This window comes from Eubalaena glacialis, chromosome 17 (genome assembly GCF_028564815.1).
Source record: "Eubalaena glacialis isolate mEubGla1 chromosome 17, mEubGla1.1.hap2.+ XY, whole genome shotgun sequence".
Classification (NCBI taxonomy): Eukaryota; Metazoa; Chordata; class Mammalia; order Artiodactyla; family Balaenidae; genus Eubalaena; species Eubalaena glacialis.
The window spans coordinates 13,370,801-13,388,891 of NC_083732.1; the positions used below are offsets into that span (position 1 = coordinate 13,370,801).

The 18,091-nt window shown below is 36.2% G+C and overlaps 1 protein-coding gene across 2 annotated transcripts in view; it reads right to left on the reverse strand.

The window, feature by feature from the left end:
* Nucleotides 1–18,091, reverse strand: part of ARFGEF1 (ADP ribosylation factor guanine nucleotide exchange factor 1) — a 138,755-nt gene that overhangs the window by 29,735 nt on the left and 90,929 nt on the right. For both annotated transcript variants that reach the window (XM_061172124.1, XM_061172125.1), the window contains exons 15-22: nucleotides 16,952–17,063; nucleotides 16,399–16,604; nucleotides 15,996–16,080; nucleotides 12,941–13,112; nucleotides 10,853–11,004; nucleotides 6,932–7,060; nucleotides 5,864–6,022; nucleotides 5,471–5,621 (exon numbers count right to left, since the gene is read on the reverse strand). In XM_061172124.1, coding sequence (XP_061028107.1) covers nucleotides 5,471–5,621; nucleotides 5,864–6,022; nucleotides 6,932–7,060; nucleotides 10,853–11,004; nucleotides 12,941–13,112; nucleotides 15,996–16,080; nucleotides 16,399–16,604; nucleotides 16,952–17,063 — 1,166 coding nt within the window. The remainder of the gene's footprint in view (nucleotides 1–5,470; nucleotides 5,622–5,863; nucleotides 6,023–6,931; nucleotides 7,061–10,852; nucleotides 11,005–12,940; nucleotides 13,113–15,995; nucleotides 16,081–16,398; nucleotides 16,605–16,951; nucleotides 17,064–18,091) is intronic.

The window sequence follows — 18,091 nt, forward strand, 5'->3', positions numbered from 1 at the left end:
TGACATTAGGAGTAATTTCCCTCACTGTTTAAGAAACACAGCACTAACCCCAGTTCCAAAGATATCTACCAAGGAGGATTCCCAATTCCATGTATCGATAATTAGATCTCCCCTGTAATGCACTCTCCAGTCCCATTTACAAATGTTTACTGGAAATTCTACCAGTATGCTGTAATATCCTCTTATTCAAAAGAATCACTCATCTTTCCCCCCAACATTGGTTCCATGTGTTAGCTAGCAAAACAACAATTTCCCCAGTTTTCAAACTCTTAACCTTACAATCATCTTTGATATCCTTCTCTTCCTCCACTTTCACTAAATCTTTCTTTTGGGCTGTTTTTCATATGATTCACTCATTTTCATTCCTACTCGGTTTAGACTGTTGTAATTTCAGGCCTAGATTACTATTACTATATATAACAGTTTCCTCACTGCTTTCCCTTTTGCTGATTTTTCCCCTCTTCAATCTCTCCTTTCTTCTCCTGGAGATTAATTTTCCTAAATCATCACCTTCATTTTGCTTACTATTACTTTCAGGACAAAGTATAAGCTTTTCAGCCTAGCGCTTAAGGCAGTTCCCTTCAACATTCTTGCCAATACCTGTCTCTATTCAGGCCATCCCACAACTACCTAAAATTTATCTACCAAGACCCAAATTTGAGCTCTCAATGAAGGATTCCCCTCCACTGTTTCACCTTCCTCTGTAAGTATTTAAGTTTATACTCAAATACTGCTCAAATCAGAATTTCTTCCATTTAGTTTATTTAAATTACTTTAGGTGTGTCACTGTTGCCTTCTCAGCCAGATAAAAAGTTCCAAGATTAGGAACCAAATCATACACTCTCTTTGTATTCCTCTACTCAATATTAAGTCCAAAGCAGATGCTCAACAAATACTTGCTGACTCCATTGACTAGACACTCAATAAATGACTTTTTGAATGCAAACATAATAGACGATGTTATTTAAACCAGCTGAACTCAAATTCTATTCCAGGAACTGAACAAAGGGAAAAGAATGTGATCCCTGTCCTACAGAGTTAACAATTTACCAAGAAAGACAGACTTACAAACAACTTTAATACAATATAACAATTACTTCATGGCTGAAATGAACTAATTACATATAATACAAGTGTTGTTAAATAGAACTAATTTTGATAGGGGACGGGAGAATGGGGGTTAGCTCATGGAAAGGCTTCACATGATAAAATATTAATTCAAGTTAGGCCTAAAAGGATGATTATGTGGGAAAGAAAGGAGAAAAAGCAATTCAGGAAGAAGCAGCAGCATATATAAAGTAATGGAACTATGCACGTGCAGGTCATGTTTCAACATACTTGGGTGAAGCCACAATGGAGGATGAGTCTGGCAGGGGACAATGAAGGAGAGAAAGACGAGCAGTAGGAGATGAAGCTGGAAAAACAGACTAGAAACAGAATGTGAAGAACCTTGACTGTCACGTTTAATGCACTACTTTTGAAAACAGGGAACCATTAGACCTTTTAGAAGATTGACATGATCCAATCTATCTTCTGAAAAATAATTCTGGTAGTATCTGTAGAACACAGTGAAACAGGCAGAGCTATTGGAGCCATGGAGACAGATTAAGAGTCTATTTCTATAACACAAGTGAACAAGGATGAAAGCCTGAAATAAGTGACAGAGAACTGGGGTGGTAGGGAAATAGTGTCAAGCCACACCTGAGGTATGCAGCACATTACAGGAATTTAATGAAGAAAAATCTGTGAGAAAAATAATGCCAGTCACCACATAACTTCGTGTGTCAACTGAATGTCCTTCCTATAGAGATTTCTATACCTTTATATTTAAATATTGATATAATAATTTGTAATCATTAATAATAAACCTACTTAAAGAATATTTAAAATGCCTAACAATCCAAGAACCAATTTCATAAATATATAAAATCTTTCAAACATCTGTATAACAGTATAAGTAACAGGCTAATAATTTCAGTTTTACCAAAGAAATTATTCAAAAGCACAAATATTTAGGTTAACTAAGAACAAAGATGTAGGTGCTGTGATATTCACGTAAGATTTATATGACCAAGCAATTGAATTTTTAAACTTTAATATATACCATAAAAGAACAGTATGCATATAATTCAAACCTAATAATCATATGCTATATATTCTTTTCTTTCTTTCTTTTTTTTATAAATTTATTTATTTTTGGCTGTGTTGTGTCTTCGTTGCTGCGCCCGGGCCTTCTCTAGTTGCGGCGATCGGGGGCTACTCTTCGTTGCGGTGCACAGGCTTCTCATTGCAGTGGCTTCTCTTGTTGCGGAGCACGGGCTCTAGGTGCACAGGCTTCAGTAGTTGTGGCGCAGGGGCTTAGTTGCTCCGCGGCACATGGGATCTTCCCGGGCCAGGGCTCGAACCCGTGTCCCCTGCACTGGCAGGCAGATTCTTAACCACTGTGCCACCAGGGAAGTCCCATGCTGTGTATTCTTAATAACTAAAAGTTTCATGTTTCCAAAGAGTGAAAGTACAGATTTGTATCACAGCAGTAAGAAAGTCAGATAAACATACACTCAGCCCTATTAACTTGGTTACATGAATATTTGGAGTATGGATGCTGTTAATAAAGGAGAATATTAATTTACTTTTTAAAAAACATACTATATACAGACTAAACCAGCTCAGTCATCTGTACCACATCCTCTTCTAGCTTCAGTTCTGACCACAGCGTCCTGAAGAAAGGTGACAGGACACAGCTGGAAGGGTGGACATCTGCCAAACTGGGCGAGCTGGGAACTAACCACTGAGGTAAGCTGAAGGGAGGGCTCTGCCCAACAGGGGCCGCGTCAACAGAGCGGCTCCCTCGAGGACACAGATGAAGACCTGAGAGACCTGGTCACTTTGCAGTGAGTGGAGAACGCAGCAGGCTGAAAAGAGAAGTGGACGACACAGGAGGAAGCCTATACAAAGCATGAGCGAGGTGGAAGAGTATGGCTGGTCGCCTGAGTGGCTTGGAAGCTTGGAATTTCTATCTCATTTCCAGATTCCAAGTGTACATTTTAATATAAATTCCCTTTTCCTGAAGGGAGAAGACGGCTCATCCCATCTCCTTGCAACCTAAGCAGCACAGCAGCACAGAGATCAAATTAATTTTAATTCATTTCCAAGTATACCACTAAGCATTACCAGCGATTATTATTTCTCTTGCTTTACTAACACTGATAGAAGATAAAATATTCCACTGGTATATTATTTTTAGTTACTTGCCAAAACTGAGCCCTGGCAACCTCAACTATCTTTGGTTGGGCTTTCCTCCACTCCCTAGGCCTTACTGGGAAAAAAAAAAAAGCAGCCTTCAAAGGCTGCTGAATCAATCAATGCATGTCCACTTCACCTGCCTGTAACCACTTTTCATTTGCGCCTCGCGCTGCCTGCCGGAGCAGTTACAGTTCTAGCGTCTGCGTCAGACTTCCAGGCCACATACGTCACCAGCCACGCAGGTGCGCAGGCAGTTCCAAACCCCGCAGCCGGCTCACCAAGTTACCGGGTCTACACCTGCACCTCCCAGAATCACAGAACCTAAGATACACGTGAGGTGCAGGCTGCACTGCTGGCTGCCACAGCTGGATTACCACCAGGAACTAACTGTTCCAGTCCAACCTGAAGCCACAACATGGTCCTCGTCTTTACTTCCTTCTCTATGGATTGTTTTTCAAGCTTGAAATTCTTCTAAATTTCCTAAGAATTTTTATTGCAAGCAACAACAGAGAAATCACTAAATCATAAAAGGATAGAAATGTCCAGAAGTACAATGTTACAGTACAAAGCCTCAAAAGGTAAATGGTGGGACTTCCCCAGTGGTGCAGTGGTTAAGAATCCGCCTGCCAATGCAGGGGACACGGGTTCGATCCCTGGTGTGGGAAGATCCCACATGCCCTGGAGCAACTAAGCCCATGTGCCACAACTACTGAGGCTGTGCTCTAGAGCCCGCACGCCACAACTACTGAAGCCTGTGTGCTCTGGGGCCCGCGTACCACAACTACTGAGGCTGCGTGCTGCAATTACTGAAGCCCGTGCACCTAGAGCCCGTGCTCCGCACCAAGAGAAGCCACTGCAAATGAGAAACCCGCACACGGCAACAAAGAGTAGCCTCCGCTCGCCGCAACTAGAGAAAGCCCGTGCGCAGCAACGAAGACCCAACGCAGCCAAAAATAATAAAATTATTAAAAAAAAAAAAGGTAAATGGTAAATATTCTTAGATCTCAGGTTTATTCCTTCTTGTTCTCTTTAAGTCATGCCTCTAGATTTCTTGGTTGGAAGTGAGGTAGGGAGGATGGATAAAGAATAATCCAGAAACAATTAATATACCAGCCACTGTACTAAGTCCACTTATATATATTTTTATTTAATCCTGACAACTCTGTAAGTAGATATTACCATTAGTTTGCAAAAGAGGAACCTGAAGCTCAGAGAATTAAAGTAACTTGCACACAGTAAAGAATATGGAAGAATTCAAACCCAGAAGTACGGTATTCAAAGTGAAAGACAATCTAAACTTGGCTTCTTCCCTGGTGGAACTCTTTCCATTTATGACTAAAAATGTATTGTCTTTGGTTCTTCTGTACCCATTTTTGCTAATACCTTCCTTTTTTTCTACTGGGTTAAATCTGGAAGCTCCTGGCTATACTGAGTTCATGGGGAACCATGGGAAAGTTTCCACATTGGCATAAGAGTTTGGTTATGTCTGCACAGTGCCTTTAAAAAAATATGAATATGAATGCTTTCTCCAGTTGCCCCAACTATTTATCATCTTAAGCCTTCACTCATATATGTTATCTGCTTAGTCTTAAAAGCTGGTAATTTTTTAATATATATATATTTTCAGATTATTTTCCATTACAGGTTATTACAAATATTAAATATAGTTCCTTGCACTATGCAGTATATCCCTGTTGCTTACCTATTTTATGTACAGTAGTTTGTATCTGTTAATCCCATATTCCTAATTTATCCCTTCCCCCCTCCCTATTCCCTTTGGTAAACATAAATTTGTTTTCTATGTCTGTGAGTCTGTTTCTGTTTTGCATACAGATTCATTTGTATTATCTTTTAGATTCCGCATGTGATATCATATAATATTTGTCTTTCTCTGTCTGACTTACTTCACTAAATATAATACTCTCAGTCCATTCATGTTGCTGCAAATGGCAATATTTCATTCTTTTTTAGGTAAAAGCTAGTAATTTTAAACTGTACCTTTCTCCCACCCCCAACTGTGAGATTATGACTAACGGTCACTTAATATTGGAAACTAGACTGGGCAAAAAAGACTTACAATGTCACCTTGCTTTCCCCTCATAAGGTTAGTCAAAGGGCATTTTATCCTATCCCTCTAATTCTGTTTTATTGCTACAATAAAGTTACTTATATTGAGCAAGTTAAAAATAAATTGATACTTCATAAAAATAATTCAAAAAATTCTCACCTAGCCCTAGACCCACAAATTCATCAGGAGCCTGATCTTTTGTTCCAGTAAGAGATCCTTCTCTGCCTCGCACTGTTCCAGAAATGTACCGAGGTTTCACTCCAGTTCCTATAAGTTGTGCAAGCTCCAACTGACTGATGCACTTCAGAATCTTAATTACAAAAAGGAAAAACATTTAAATTCCAATTGTTTGCAAAAATATTTAAATGTACGCAGTCACGATTTAAACATAGGCTACATTATAAATCATTATAAAAAGCTAAATGTACTTACCCTGAATGTACTAAATTAATTTTCTCCCCAAACACTTAAGCATGTCAGTGATATACTGTTTAGCATGAGCTCATTTTATAAACCAGATTGCAAAGCTGAAAATAAAGGAAGTGCTTATACCTCATGCCATGAATTTCCTAGATAATTTCCATCTGTATGAGCCACTGTGATAAGTGTTTTAATTGTGTCAATGTTCTTCTGTTTCATTTCAGTAATCCCAGAACTCACTGTAAGTAAGGTAAATCTTGCTAGCGCCTGGACATATGCATCTCTTTCCAGCTATGAAAAAGAGAAAAAGCAAACTTACATGGTTATAAACACAACAGGGTAATCCCTAGTTCCCTACTGACAAACTGTTTACTTGTTTAGTAAGTTTTTAACTAAGTCATTAATTACATATAATACCTCCAACTGTAGTTTTTTTAATTTTAAGATGAACGAAGCAGAAAAGGATGAATTTCTAAAACTGAAAGGCAATGGAGGTGTCAAATCAAGACAAGATTTTAGTGACAATAATTCATATATATAGTAAAAAAAAATTCATTGAGCATTTATGTTTCAAGTGACTGTGAACTAGCAGAAACTTGATTTATAAATTTGCTCATTTTCTCTCTACAGCTAGACTGTGCTTTTTAAGCTATAACATTCATAATTAGATGTGAAATGGGTTTTTAAAAAGAAAGCAGGCAAGCATTGGTTAAAATTTATTATCAGACAAAGCATATAAATTACTAGAAGGGACTGTCTTCATAAAAATTATGTTCTAGATACATGGGTCTCTTAAAGATAACTTGTTCTTAGGATAGGTAAAGTTATAAAGTAATATATATAAATATATAAAATGTGAAAAACATATGATTCAATAAATAAAAACATGCAACACAGATAAGATATTCAAATTGCAATATAGGAATTCAAACTCTTGGAAACTTTGTACATAGCTAATATTCTACAGAGAAAAAAACTGCAAACCAAAGTTATTATAACGAATTTTAGACACATCAATAAAGAACTACCCTGTTCCGTCACAGCTTCTTGGAAATGTAAACATTAAGACTCATTTAAATTCCATTATAAACTTGAAATTCATTTTTAATAATTTCAACACAAGAAATAATTTAAACTGTAGTAATGACAAAAGTAATTCACGTTTTCCAGACTGGCTACAAAGGCAAAATTCTTTGTTACCTGAATGCTGAAAATGCATGCAATTCTGATTGCACATCTTATACCTTCCAGGCAAAGAGAGGCTACTTCAGTATCATCACAGTCTTGTAGACCCACACTGAATGCAGCCAGAAAAGGGGTCCAAGCCAACTAGAAAAATTAAAAATTTGAAATACATCACAAACATCAAGTGGTAATTAAACTTTATGATAATACTACATTAACATTTCTCAGATTTCAGGCAATTTGAGGAAGTTCTGCAAAAAAAGCAATGAGTTTCTTGGAAAGCTTGGAAAGTTACTTGGAAAGCTTTCTTAGACGAAGGAGAAACTATACAATGCCTCCTGGGCTTAAATAAGTGGGAGAGCAAAATTGTAAATTTGGGAGAGGACACTGGGCATATTTTAAGCACAGAATCTATAAATTATTCACATTAATGAAAAATGGGAATAGTCAATACTCATAAATTATATTAATTTTACCCCTGACTTCAGAACTCCTCTCCCTCTGTAAGCTGTGTCTCTTGCAATATTTCATGGACTAATTTTATTTCCAAGAAAATCCTTTTAACCATTTTCCACTTGTAACAGTTACATTACTCTCTTTTCTTTAAGCCTGCTCCGTGGACAACATTTAGCCTTATTTTTTTTTTTTTGGTAGTCAAATATTTTAGTTTGAAACATGAGTGATATCTCTGGTTCCTAGTTGGACAATATTTTAAAATACAGTTCAATAAAATACATCTTGATTACAGACTATGAAAGCCAACAAACACTAAATTTTAACAGAACTGAATACCTTGTTAAACTGTAATGTAAAATAAACAAAAAAAGAGAGCTACCTTTGACTACTGAAAATCCTCATATCAAAACATATGTGTATATATTGGTGTGTGCATGTGTGTGCGTAACTTTGAAATGTCTGATACAAGAGTATTTGCTGCTTTTAATAGGTCAAAATGAAGCAAAACTATATATCTGTATAGCCATACAGATGAAAAATGTTTATACCAGTGTGGCACAGAAATGATAACTGGAATTTTTTAAAGATCTAAAAAAATTTTAGCACTATTAAGAAAAACAGAATCACCCAAAGCTTTGCTTATAATGTCAGAAAGTTTAGAAGCACAAGTGTAATTCCTAAACAGAGGAACATAAGCCACAGTACCTAACTTCCAGCCCTAGCCTTGTTATTTATTTAACCTCTTTTTTTCTGAACCTCATGTCTTCCCCTTTGATACCTGGCCTGCCACTATAGAGAGACGCTGTGGGAAGCACAGGAAGTGCAGTACTTTTAAAATACAAAGCACCACATTAAAGTAATAAATTACACATCCTATTATAAGTGAAGAAACAGCATATCTATTTGGAAACCTGTGTAATATTTTATACAAGGAGAAGTATAAGGTTCTTAAGCCTGTGACAAAAGGTTCAACCCCACTGCAAATTAAAGACAATGACTTGTCTTATCAAATTATACCTAAATAACATCCAGAGGACAGTGAAACTGTCCCCTCAACTGTATAAATCTCTACAGAATACAATCTGGCAATATGTAAAAAGGTTCTTAATAAGGTTTTCATCCCTTAATATTATATCACATTCTAGGAATCTCTCATTTATTCCCTTTACTCAGCCAATGCTTATTTACTGAGCACTAACTACAAGCCAGGAATTGTGCTAGACATTGGGAAAAGTCAACAGAACAGATGTAGTCCCTTGCCTCATGGAGCTTAAAGTCTAGTAAAGAGATAGACATTCAGTTTTAAAATAAATAAATGTATAAATACATATTGTTATAAATACAATGAAGGAAGAGTATAGCATGTTATGAAAAGGGACCTAATTTAGATTAGAGGGGCCAGGGCAGAACTCTCTGAGAAAGTAACATTTAAAGTAGAAACTACTCAGGCAAAGAAGGAAAAAGCATCCTAGACAAAAGACACAGCTTGTATGAATGCTCTGAAGAGAAAATAATTTAGGACAGTCTAGAAATGGAAAGAATACCAGTGTGACTGCAGCACAGTAAGAGACAAGAACTCTAGCGATGAGGTTGAAGGCAGGTGGAGCTAGACCACACATGGTCTACAGACCCTTGGGATGTGTTAGGTTTCATCATAGTTGCAAAGTCAGTGAATGGCTTTAAGGAAGAAGGTGACAGTTCATTTTGTATTTTAAACATTCTGGCCTCTGTAAGTGGGTAAGAGAAGCACAAAAGTAGACATAAGGACACCAGTCAGGAGGATGTTACAGCGACAAGAGTGAGAAATTAAGGTAACTGGAGACGGTAATGACAGTAGAAATGGCAATCAGAGGAAAGGTTCTTAATTCTAGCTTAGAGGATTAGTTTAAATAAAGGATAACTAATCCAGAAAATAGATCATAAAAGCTATTTATGAAGAAGTTTTAATGATATGGGGAAATACTTATGTGAGAAACAGCAAGATACAAAATTCTATACATAGTAGGATCACAACTGTTTAAGACAAATAGTATGTAAACATATTAACAGAAATTTTTTCTGAGTGGTACAATTATGGCTGGTTCCTTATTCTTTTTGTTTTTTCATCCTCCACCTCCCGTCTATCAAAAACATGTGAAAAGAAAAACAAAATAAAGGTATAAGATTATTCAAAACAAAACAAAAATCTGCTTTGTAATTTATTTCATAATAAAGAGAAAGTATATCTTATATTTTGACAGCATTTTCTACATTACGCCAAAGGAAGGCCAGTTATACTCCACTGTTCCTTCTAACGTTACCTCCCTAGCATCCCCACTCGCGTCCTGTAACTCTCCATCAACTTTTAGAAAGATCACTATCACATAGACCTTGAAGTAGGGGTAGAACTGTAAAATTTTAGAGCTGAAATCTTGTAGTCATCTTCTACTACCCATACATATATGTAGTTATGAATGAGAACTCGAATTATAATCTTCAACCTCCACAGACCATCTAACCACACTGTGTCACAAACAGAAATGTACTTAACCAATTTTTCCTTCTCAAACTTGACTAGACTCCCCTCCACTTCCCTACAATCCTTATGATGCACTGCTTACTCCTTCCGGAATTTGAAAAAAGGATAGAAAAAAAAGAATAGGAAAATGAAGAATGAATGGGAAATCAAATTTTAAAGAAGCAGTAAGAATCATTCTTACTAGATCTATAAACATAAGAAAGCTCACTTTTGGTCCTGACTCTACTTTCTGGGCCCCAGGAATACTCAGAACCCTCAGCTTAGTTCCTGGGCCAGAGCACTGAAAGAGAGTAGGAGGCTCAAGATCACTTTGAGATTTCAGGGAACTCCAAAGCTCTAAATAGAACTCAGAGGAAACCAGGCCAAGGCTTAATTCTCCAAAAATCTTTCTGTTCTTAAGATCACATGCCTATTAATTGCTAATCATGCATATCTTTTCTCATTCTCTTCAAGAAAAATTTTATATTTGCAACCTCCTAAATAATATGGCTTTCACTTCTGGGTGTATACTAATGGGCTATATCACTGTATTTCCTTAACTTAAGAATATGCTGAACAGGACTTCCCTGGTGGCGCAGTGGTTAAGAATCCACCTGCCAATGCAGGAGACACGGGTTTGAGCCCTGATCCGGGAAGATCCCACATGCCACGGAGCAACTAAGCCCGTGCGCCACAACTACTGAGTCTGCGCTCTAGAACCCGTGAGCCACAACTACTGAGCCCGTGCGCCTAAAGCCCGTGCTCCGCAACAAGAGAACCCACCACAATGAGAAGCCTGTACACCACAACAAAGAGTAGTCCCCGCTCGCTGCAACTAGAGAAAACCTGCGCACAGCAATGAGGGCCCAATGCAGCCAAAAAATAAAATAAATAAATAAATAATTAAAAAAAAAAAAGAATATGCTGAACAGCAGTATATATAAATATATATACTGCAAGCAAAAGTTATTAGTAACTCTTACCTTAAACATAGGTCTCACGTGCTCCAAATGTGTCGCACTTGTGAAAGGTGCTTGAACGTGGCTCACGGCCTCCATGAGTGCTTTAGCTGTCTTGGCCATCTGTTCCATTTCTAAGTTATACAGAAGTCTTCTTTGTTTTTCACTGGCTACATCTGAAACAACAAACACTATTAGCGTTTAAAATATAAAGCCTTTAAGAATGCTATTCTGATGTTTTAGTATAAAATAATAAGCACTACCAATTAATACTAATTCAAAATAGTCCTAAGAAGCCAGACACAAAAGGTCACATAATGTATGATTCCATTTAGATGAAATATCCAGAGTAGGTAAATCCATAGAAGCAGAAAGCAGACTGGTGACAGCCAGGGGCTGAGGAAAGGTAGGGAACATGGAAAAACTGCTTAATGGATACGTGGTTTTATTTTGGGGTGATGAAATGTTTTGGAACTATATAGAGGTGGCAGTTACACAACACTGTGAATGTACTAAATACCACTAATTGTTCACTTCAAAATGGTTAATTTTATGTTATATGAATTTCAAAAATGAAAGCAAAAGCATCCTGAACTAGGAGGCAGGGATACATGGAAAATCTATGAAAAGGGAAGAGAGGAGGTACAAATCTGTCACAATGAAAATACTAGGGAAACAGCCCAAACATGGGCTAGAAGAGAGGTAAAAGGCAATGGTATCCTCACATGACACAGGCTTGAATGATCTCCTGAACTGACAAGAAAACAGTGGCCCTAACACTTGGGATGATTTTAGAATTTCAGCACACCACCACCTCCTTCCCATACCCCACTGCTCAGTGATTTCCTACCCCCATATAGAGAAGAGGCCAGAGAACGAGGGATATGAAGATGTTACTATACGGGTGTGAGGAAGAAAGTGAAATCAGATAACTGGCACCTACTTAGGTGTGAAAATGAAGTCTTGAGCAATATACTTAATTTCTTAAGTAGAAGCAAGTAAACTACCAAGTAAACTGCTGATTGGTGCTGGACTGCAGTAAGAGCCAAGGATGCCGAGTTCAAGATCTGGCTTTGCCACTCTTTGGGTTTTAGGTCTAGAGAATTAATGAAAGTTTTTACATTGCACTCAGCTCATAGATTCTATGATTCTAAGTTTCCTAACCTCTCTGTACTTGTTTCCTCTTCTATAAAATGAGGGAGAACTTACTAAAATTCCTTAGAATCATTCCCTATATTCCCCAAAAGATAAGGCCATTTATACTCCACTATTCCTTCTAACATTATCTCCATAGCCTCCGACTCTCATCTGATAATTCTTCATCAACTTCTAGAAATACACATATCACACAGACCTTTTTGATTCTCTCCTGTTGATAGAACTTTGGTACTGCAATCTGTTCTTTTAGATGAAGCTTGAGATTCCACTTCCAAGTGGAAGTTGCTCAGAAAGGCAGTTCTCTTTCCATATTATATTACTGAGCCACTACCCTCACCTCATTCCTGTAGTCAGATTTTAGCTCAAATTTAATCACCACCATCTGTATGCACAGAACGTCGAGAATGGAGCCAGGCCCCCCGCTGGCTCCTGATGCTGGTCAGATCTGGGAATGCCATGGCGCTATAACTTGTGGTGCATCTGAAGTAGTGAGTTCCAACCCCCATGAGCTCCCCCATGACCCTAACCTTCCCCATCTCCTTGAATCACCCCTACTTCCAGCTTCTGTTTATGTGTAATGATAGGTGAACCAATGGAAATAAGTTGCTTGCAGATGACAAGGAGGCAGTAAGAAAGAATGAGAGCTGAAGTCTGACTCCTGGGGTTGCCTAACCGATCTCTCTGATCTCCAAATATGTGCTAAGATTAACTGCTAAATGGACAAGTGGGTATTAAATGCACACTAATCCATGCATATTATGTAGCACTTTCCACTTATCATCGGTCAGTGCTATCTTTCTTCAGGATACGGGAAAAAACACCATCAGATCAGCAAACTGTATATTATAATACTTTTCAGCAGAATAATACTTGATCTACTCTAAGTAAAACACTTTTCAAGAACCCATATTTTTCCTCCGAAACAATCAGGATTCAGTTGATTTGGACACTTACTTTGTTTACTTGATTTTGTAGGGATTGTTAGTTCTTTTGTTTCTTTCATTGATATCTTTTTTCCAGCTATTTCATTATAGATGGCTGATAGATACTCTTCAGGAAGATCTTTACTGTCATTGATACCTCTATTCATCTTAATGTACTGTTCCTTTGTCATTTTATTTTTAACCTAGAAATGAAAAACCATTATAATTCCTAAAAATTAACAGAAAAATACTCATATAAGAGAATTTATAAATACTTTGAGGAGTAGAAAGTGGAAAATACTCAACAAAGCAGACATTAAAATGAAAAAAGGAAGTCACAGAAAATAAGGACAATGTAGGAAAGACCCATGCTGGCAATACACTAATTCACCTTGCTCTGAGGAGCACGTGAGTAATTTGTAATAAGAAAACAGGGAGACTGAATAATGAAATTCTTTGTTTTTGCCCAAGGTTTAAGAGCTCTAGTCAGAGTCTTTAAAAAAGGACCATGACAATTATTAGACACTTATGTTATCAAAAAGATTTAAATCTTAGTTCAGAAGAACATAAATGTGTTTGCTAATGATTTAAAAACTGATTTTATGTAACAGTGGATGCAAGAATAACAAGAGCTGAAATTTATTTAAAATCAGATAGCAATCTCACTGACTCATCATGGCAACTGAATATTAGGTGATCTGGGCAAAGTATCCTTGGAACATTCTGTCTTGTTTAAGAGTATGCTGAACAGGAACATCCTACTGCACACCCTGATAAGTCTTTGGAGTACAAATCTGTAGTACATAAGATGGTAGCCCTGTCGCCAAACTTGGGAACTAGCACAGACAAAGTGTTTACGCTTTTATATCCCTGAAAACCCAGATGGATAAAACCTGTAAGTCATATGATGTCTCTGAAGATACATTTACTTAATTAAATATATTCCTACCACTTTCCATGAAGAATTTAAGGCACCTCTAAAGATAAGGGTCCTGTAAATTTACAAGAAGGTACATAGACTAACAATCAAGTAAGTCATCAGAAGTTTGCAAAAATAACTATAGAGAAACCAGAATGTCCAGAGGATATAACTGGGATACAAACATTTATTTAGTTCTGACTACTCTGCAAACACATCTTTCCAGTACGTCAGAAAGGGTGAGAGGAGCACTTTTCCTACAAAAAAGTAAAAATATTACCATAAAAGTTTCCAAATGTAATTTATTATTACGCAAGGGAAAAAAGCTCTAACATACTAAAACCTTGAAAACTTATCTTGAGTCATGGCACTTAAAAAACATTAAAAGAAAGCCATTTCACCTGAAGTTCTAATGAATACTAAAAAAGCAATGACCCAGGGATACCAACATAAAAGACCACACACGTGCTGCCAATAAGAGGCTAAAAGAAGATTAACATCACCGGAAACTATGAACATGGTATAATGTTTTAGCATCATGCCAATGAGAGACAAAGACAAGCCCTGGAAGAAAATCTGAAGTAGCAGCAAAGTATATTTGTGGATCTGGGCTGGGAGGTAGGGGTAGGAGCTCCAAGCATGTTGGAGAAGAGACTACATTAATTGCAGATACACAAAATAAAAATACACTGCTCAAACAGAAGACTTCTGCCACAGTGGGATTCTGGAAGTAGTGTAAAACATAATCCTACTTTTCTTCTCCTGCTTAACCTTTATGGAACATTTTACTCTTGACTTTTATTCTCATGTGCTTAAATTAAGCTGTGCCTAATTAAGTTTTAGTGCTTAAATCACTTAAAGCCAATTGTTACTACTGATGAAGATTAATAAACAAAAAAACTAAACATGCTCTAAATGTATTTCAAAAATTAAAAAAAATTGTCTCACACTACATATAAATGGTAGTTAACTATAAATATTCTAGGTGAAAAAGGAACACAAATGACTTGTTAAATTAACCTATATTTTAACTCTGAAAACAACTAGGAATAAGGAGAATTAGTTTTAAGGAATTCCTTTAAAGTTACCCGTGTTCTTTAAAAATGACATCATTTGTTATAGTTCATATAGCCCTGCATCATAAATCATATAAGGTCCTAATTATGGGTTCAATTTTCTAACAGTCCACTTAACTTCACAGGAACTCACAAGCTGCTTAAAACTTTATAATTTTTAAACTCATAAGCTGTTTTAAACCTTATAGTTTTTCCAATACATCTCAGATTAGTAATAAGTATATAGTGTATTTCTCATCATAAGAGTAATACATATCATTAGAAGCCTATCCGTAAGAAGTATTAAGAAATTCTTGCAAATAGGTTTATTCATAAAGATAATTTTCCTCAAGTTTTTGGAAACTAAGCATAAAATATCTAAAACTTTAAAAATAATGTTTTTGTTATTGAATATCAGAAATCAAGTGACAGTTCCTTAATATTTAAAGTAAAGGAATTACAATTTAATGAAGCAAATGAAATTTAAACACTTCCTGGATGTCTGGTATTTTAAAATTATGGTTAATTTTTAGGTGTAATGGTACTGTGGTTATGTTTAAATACAGCATTTCTCTTTCAGATATATATACTGAAATAAATACAGATGAAATGATATGATACATGAGATTTGCTCCAAAATGACATGGGGGAGAAAAGGGATATATATAGAACAAGACTGGCCATAAGTTGGGAACTGTGGAAGCTGGGTGATAAGCACATGAAGGACCCACTATACTAAATGCTCTGTTATTTAAGTTTGAAATGTTAAAACAAACAAACAAAAGATGGTTTATATGATGTTTTTCCATGTTGTAATAAACACAGGCAGAAGAGCTATAAGCACATTCTTAGATTAAAATTTACCTGAAGTTTTATATAGCTGTCAATCATGAGAAAGACAAATACAGATTTTACGGATATCTAAAAAGTCTAATTAGAATTACTACCAGAAACTGCATTTGTAAAATGTACACTACACCAAATTAAATACCCCAATTTGGTGACTGGTTTAACTAAATTAAGATTAAAATTTCAACTATTACTTACTGAATTCAAAACAATTTATTTATTTTGTACTATTTATTGTAAAACTGGCTTGGAAGAAGACATACCTGTGGGCTGTGAAGATCTGTGGTGAGCATGATAATTGAATAAGCCAGAACATACGCAGTATCTGCACTAGCAAAAAGGGTTTGTCTGCAAAAATAAATGTTTCGTGTTATGAACTTTTACTGTTTACAGTTAGCATTTAAATAACTCACCTCAAACCCCATATCACTTTTAGTTTTCTCTTTCAGGATTTATGTTCTATCTCATATTATAATTTTTTATGGAACTGTCTCATCACTTCCAGATCGTATATAATATAATAATAACTTATAATATATAATAACTTATAACTTATAATATATAAGTTGCCTGGGGCAGGGGATTATGAATCACCCGATGCTCCCCAGAAGCGGGTCTTGGATATAGTCAGCAACCAATAAGTACTTGAATCTGAATCCTGCTTACCCTTGGTTGCATTCTAGGTATCTTGCAGCAAACTTTTCCATCAATCGATCAATTTTCTGAGCTTCCCCTGGAAGACGGAATCCTTCCAGAAACATACGAAGGGCTGAAACAAAATCCTTTCCTGAAAAGTCATGTTGGTCCACATATGCATACATGACTTCTTTGTTAAATTTATCATTATCTCCCAGGAATTCACCCACTTGAGTCTAAAGAACAAAAGATAGAAATTGATATCCTAATAGACTGTTACATTTCCTACACAGCCAATTTTTTAAAAAGCAGAAAAAGTCCATAAGATCCACAGGTTTTAACCACAGGGTTAATTAACTATTTCAAACGTGAAGTTAAAAGTTAAACATACTCAATGTATTTAAAAAAAAAAAAAATCAAGATATTCTTTTGAGTATAGAGAATAAAAAAGCAATATTAAGAATAGCTAGCTTATTTTGACATACTTAGGAGGGCATCTTAAAGGGGCAATAATATGTATTATTATTAACTTAAAAAATAATTTTATAGAAAAAGTTAGAATGAAATAACATGGTGTTCTTACAGAGTCTAATCTTTCCTCCTGATGTAAGAATTGGGCAATATCTTCAGGTGTAGTGCCAAGCATCCCTTGTTCTTGGAGGTACTGTATTCCTCTCTTTGGTTTCTTAGTAAATCTAGATGATGTTAAAGTTAAAAGGAACATTAGAAATAGAAAACCATTTGTATTCTCTGAAAAGATCTAAAACTACAGTGAATTAACTTTGTAGCACTTAGAAAACAGAAGTTTACTTAAAATAATCAATGCATTATTATTGTACAAAATGTACAAAAAATAATATACTATGCAAAGTTTTCTTTGAAAAGGATCTCAAATGGAAGGTGACCTTTAGCACTGATATGGATCATTTCACAGATTATGTGAGCTAATGCCATGTAGTAGATGAACTTTGAGTAAGGATATGGATACTAAATATCTCATACTTTTAATATATATATTCTCCTTAGTGCTCAAGTAATCTTGGCTCATTCTCCTTATATCCATTGACTAATTCTAAGTTTCCTGCTTTTAAAATACAGAACTTGAATTTTGGTGACTGTTTTAACCACAACCTGATGGCATCATTTCCTTTATAAAAAAAAATATTTATATACTCAGTGTTTTCAAAATAAAGTCCACACTGATTGGACTGACACACAAAACCTTTCTCAACATGGCTCATTTCTTGAACATATTTAAAACAGAAACGGACTCATAGACTTAGAGAATGAACTTATGGTTACCCTGGGGGGGGGAAGGGTGGAGGGAAGGGATAGTTAGGGAGTTTGGGATTGACATGTACACACTGCTATATTTAAAAAGGATAACCAACAAGGACCTACTGTATAGCACAGGGAACTCTGTTCAATGTTATGTGGCAGCCTGGATGGGAGGGGAGTCTGGGGGGAACAGATACATGTATATGCATGTCTGAGTCGCTCTGCTGTGCACCTGAAACTATCACAACATTGTTAATTGGCTATACTCCACTATAAAGTAAAAAGTTAAAATAAAAAAAAATATAGTTCATTTCTCTCTCATTTACTCCCACATATCCCTTTCCCATTCTCTAAACATAAAGGATTTGCAGCGTCTATTTCCTCTATGTGCCCTTTGCCTGCTTCACTCACTGGGGAATTCTCCTCCATGCTTGAAGATCCAATT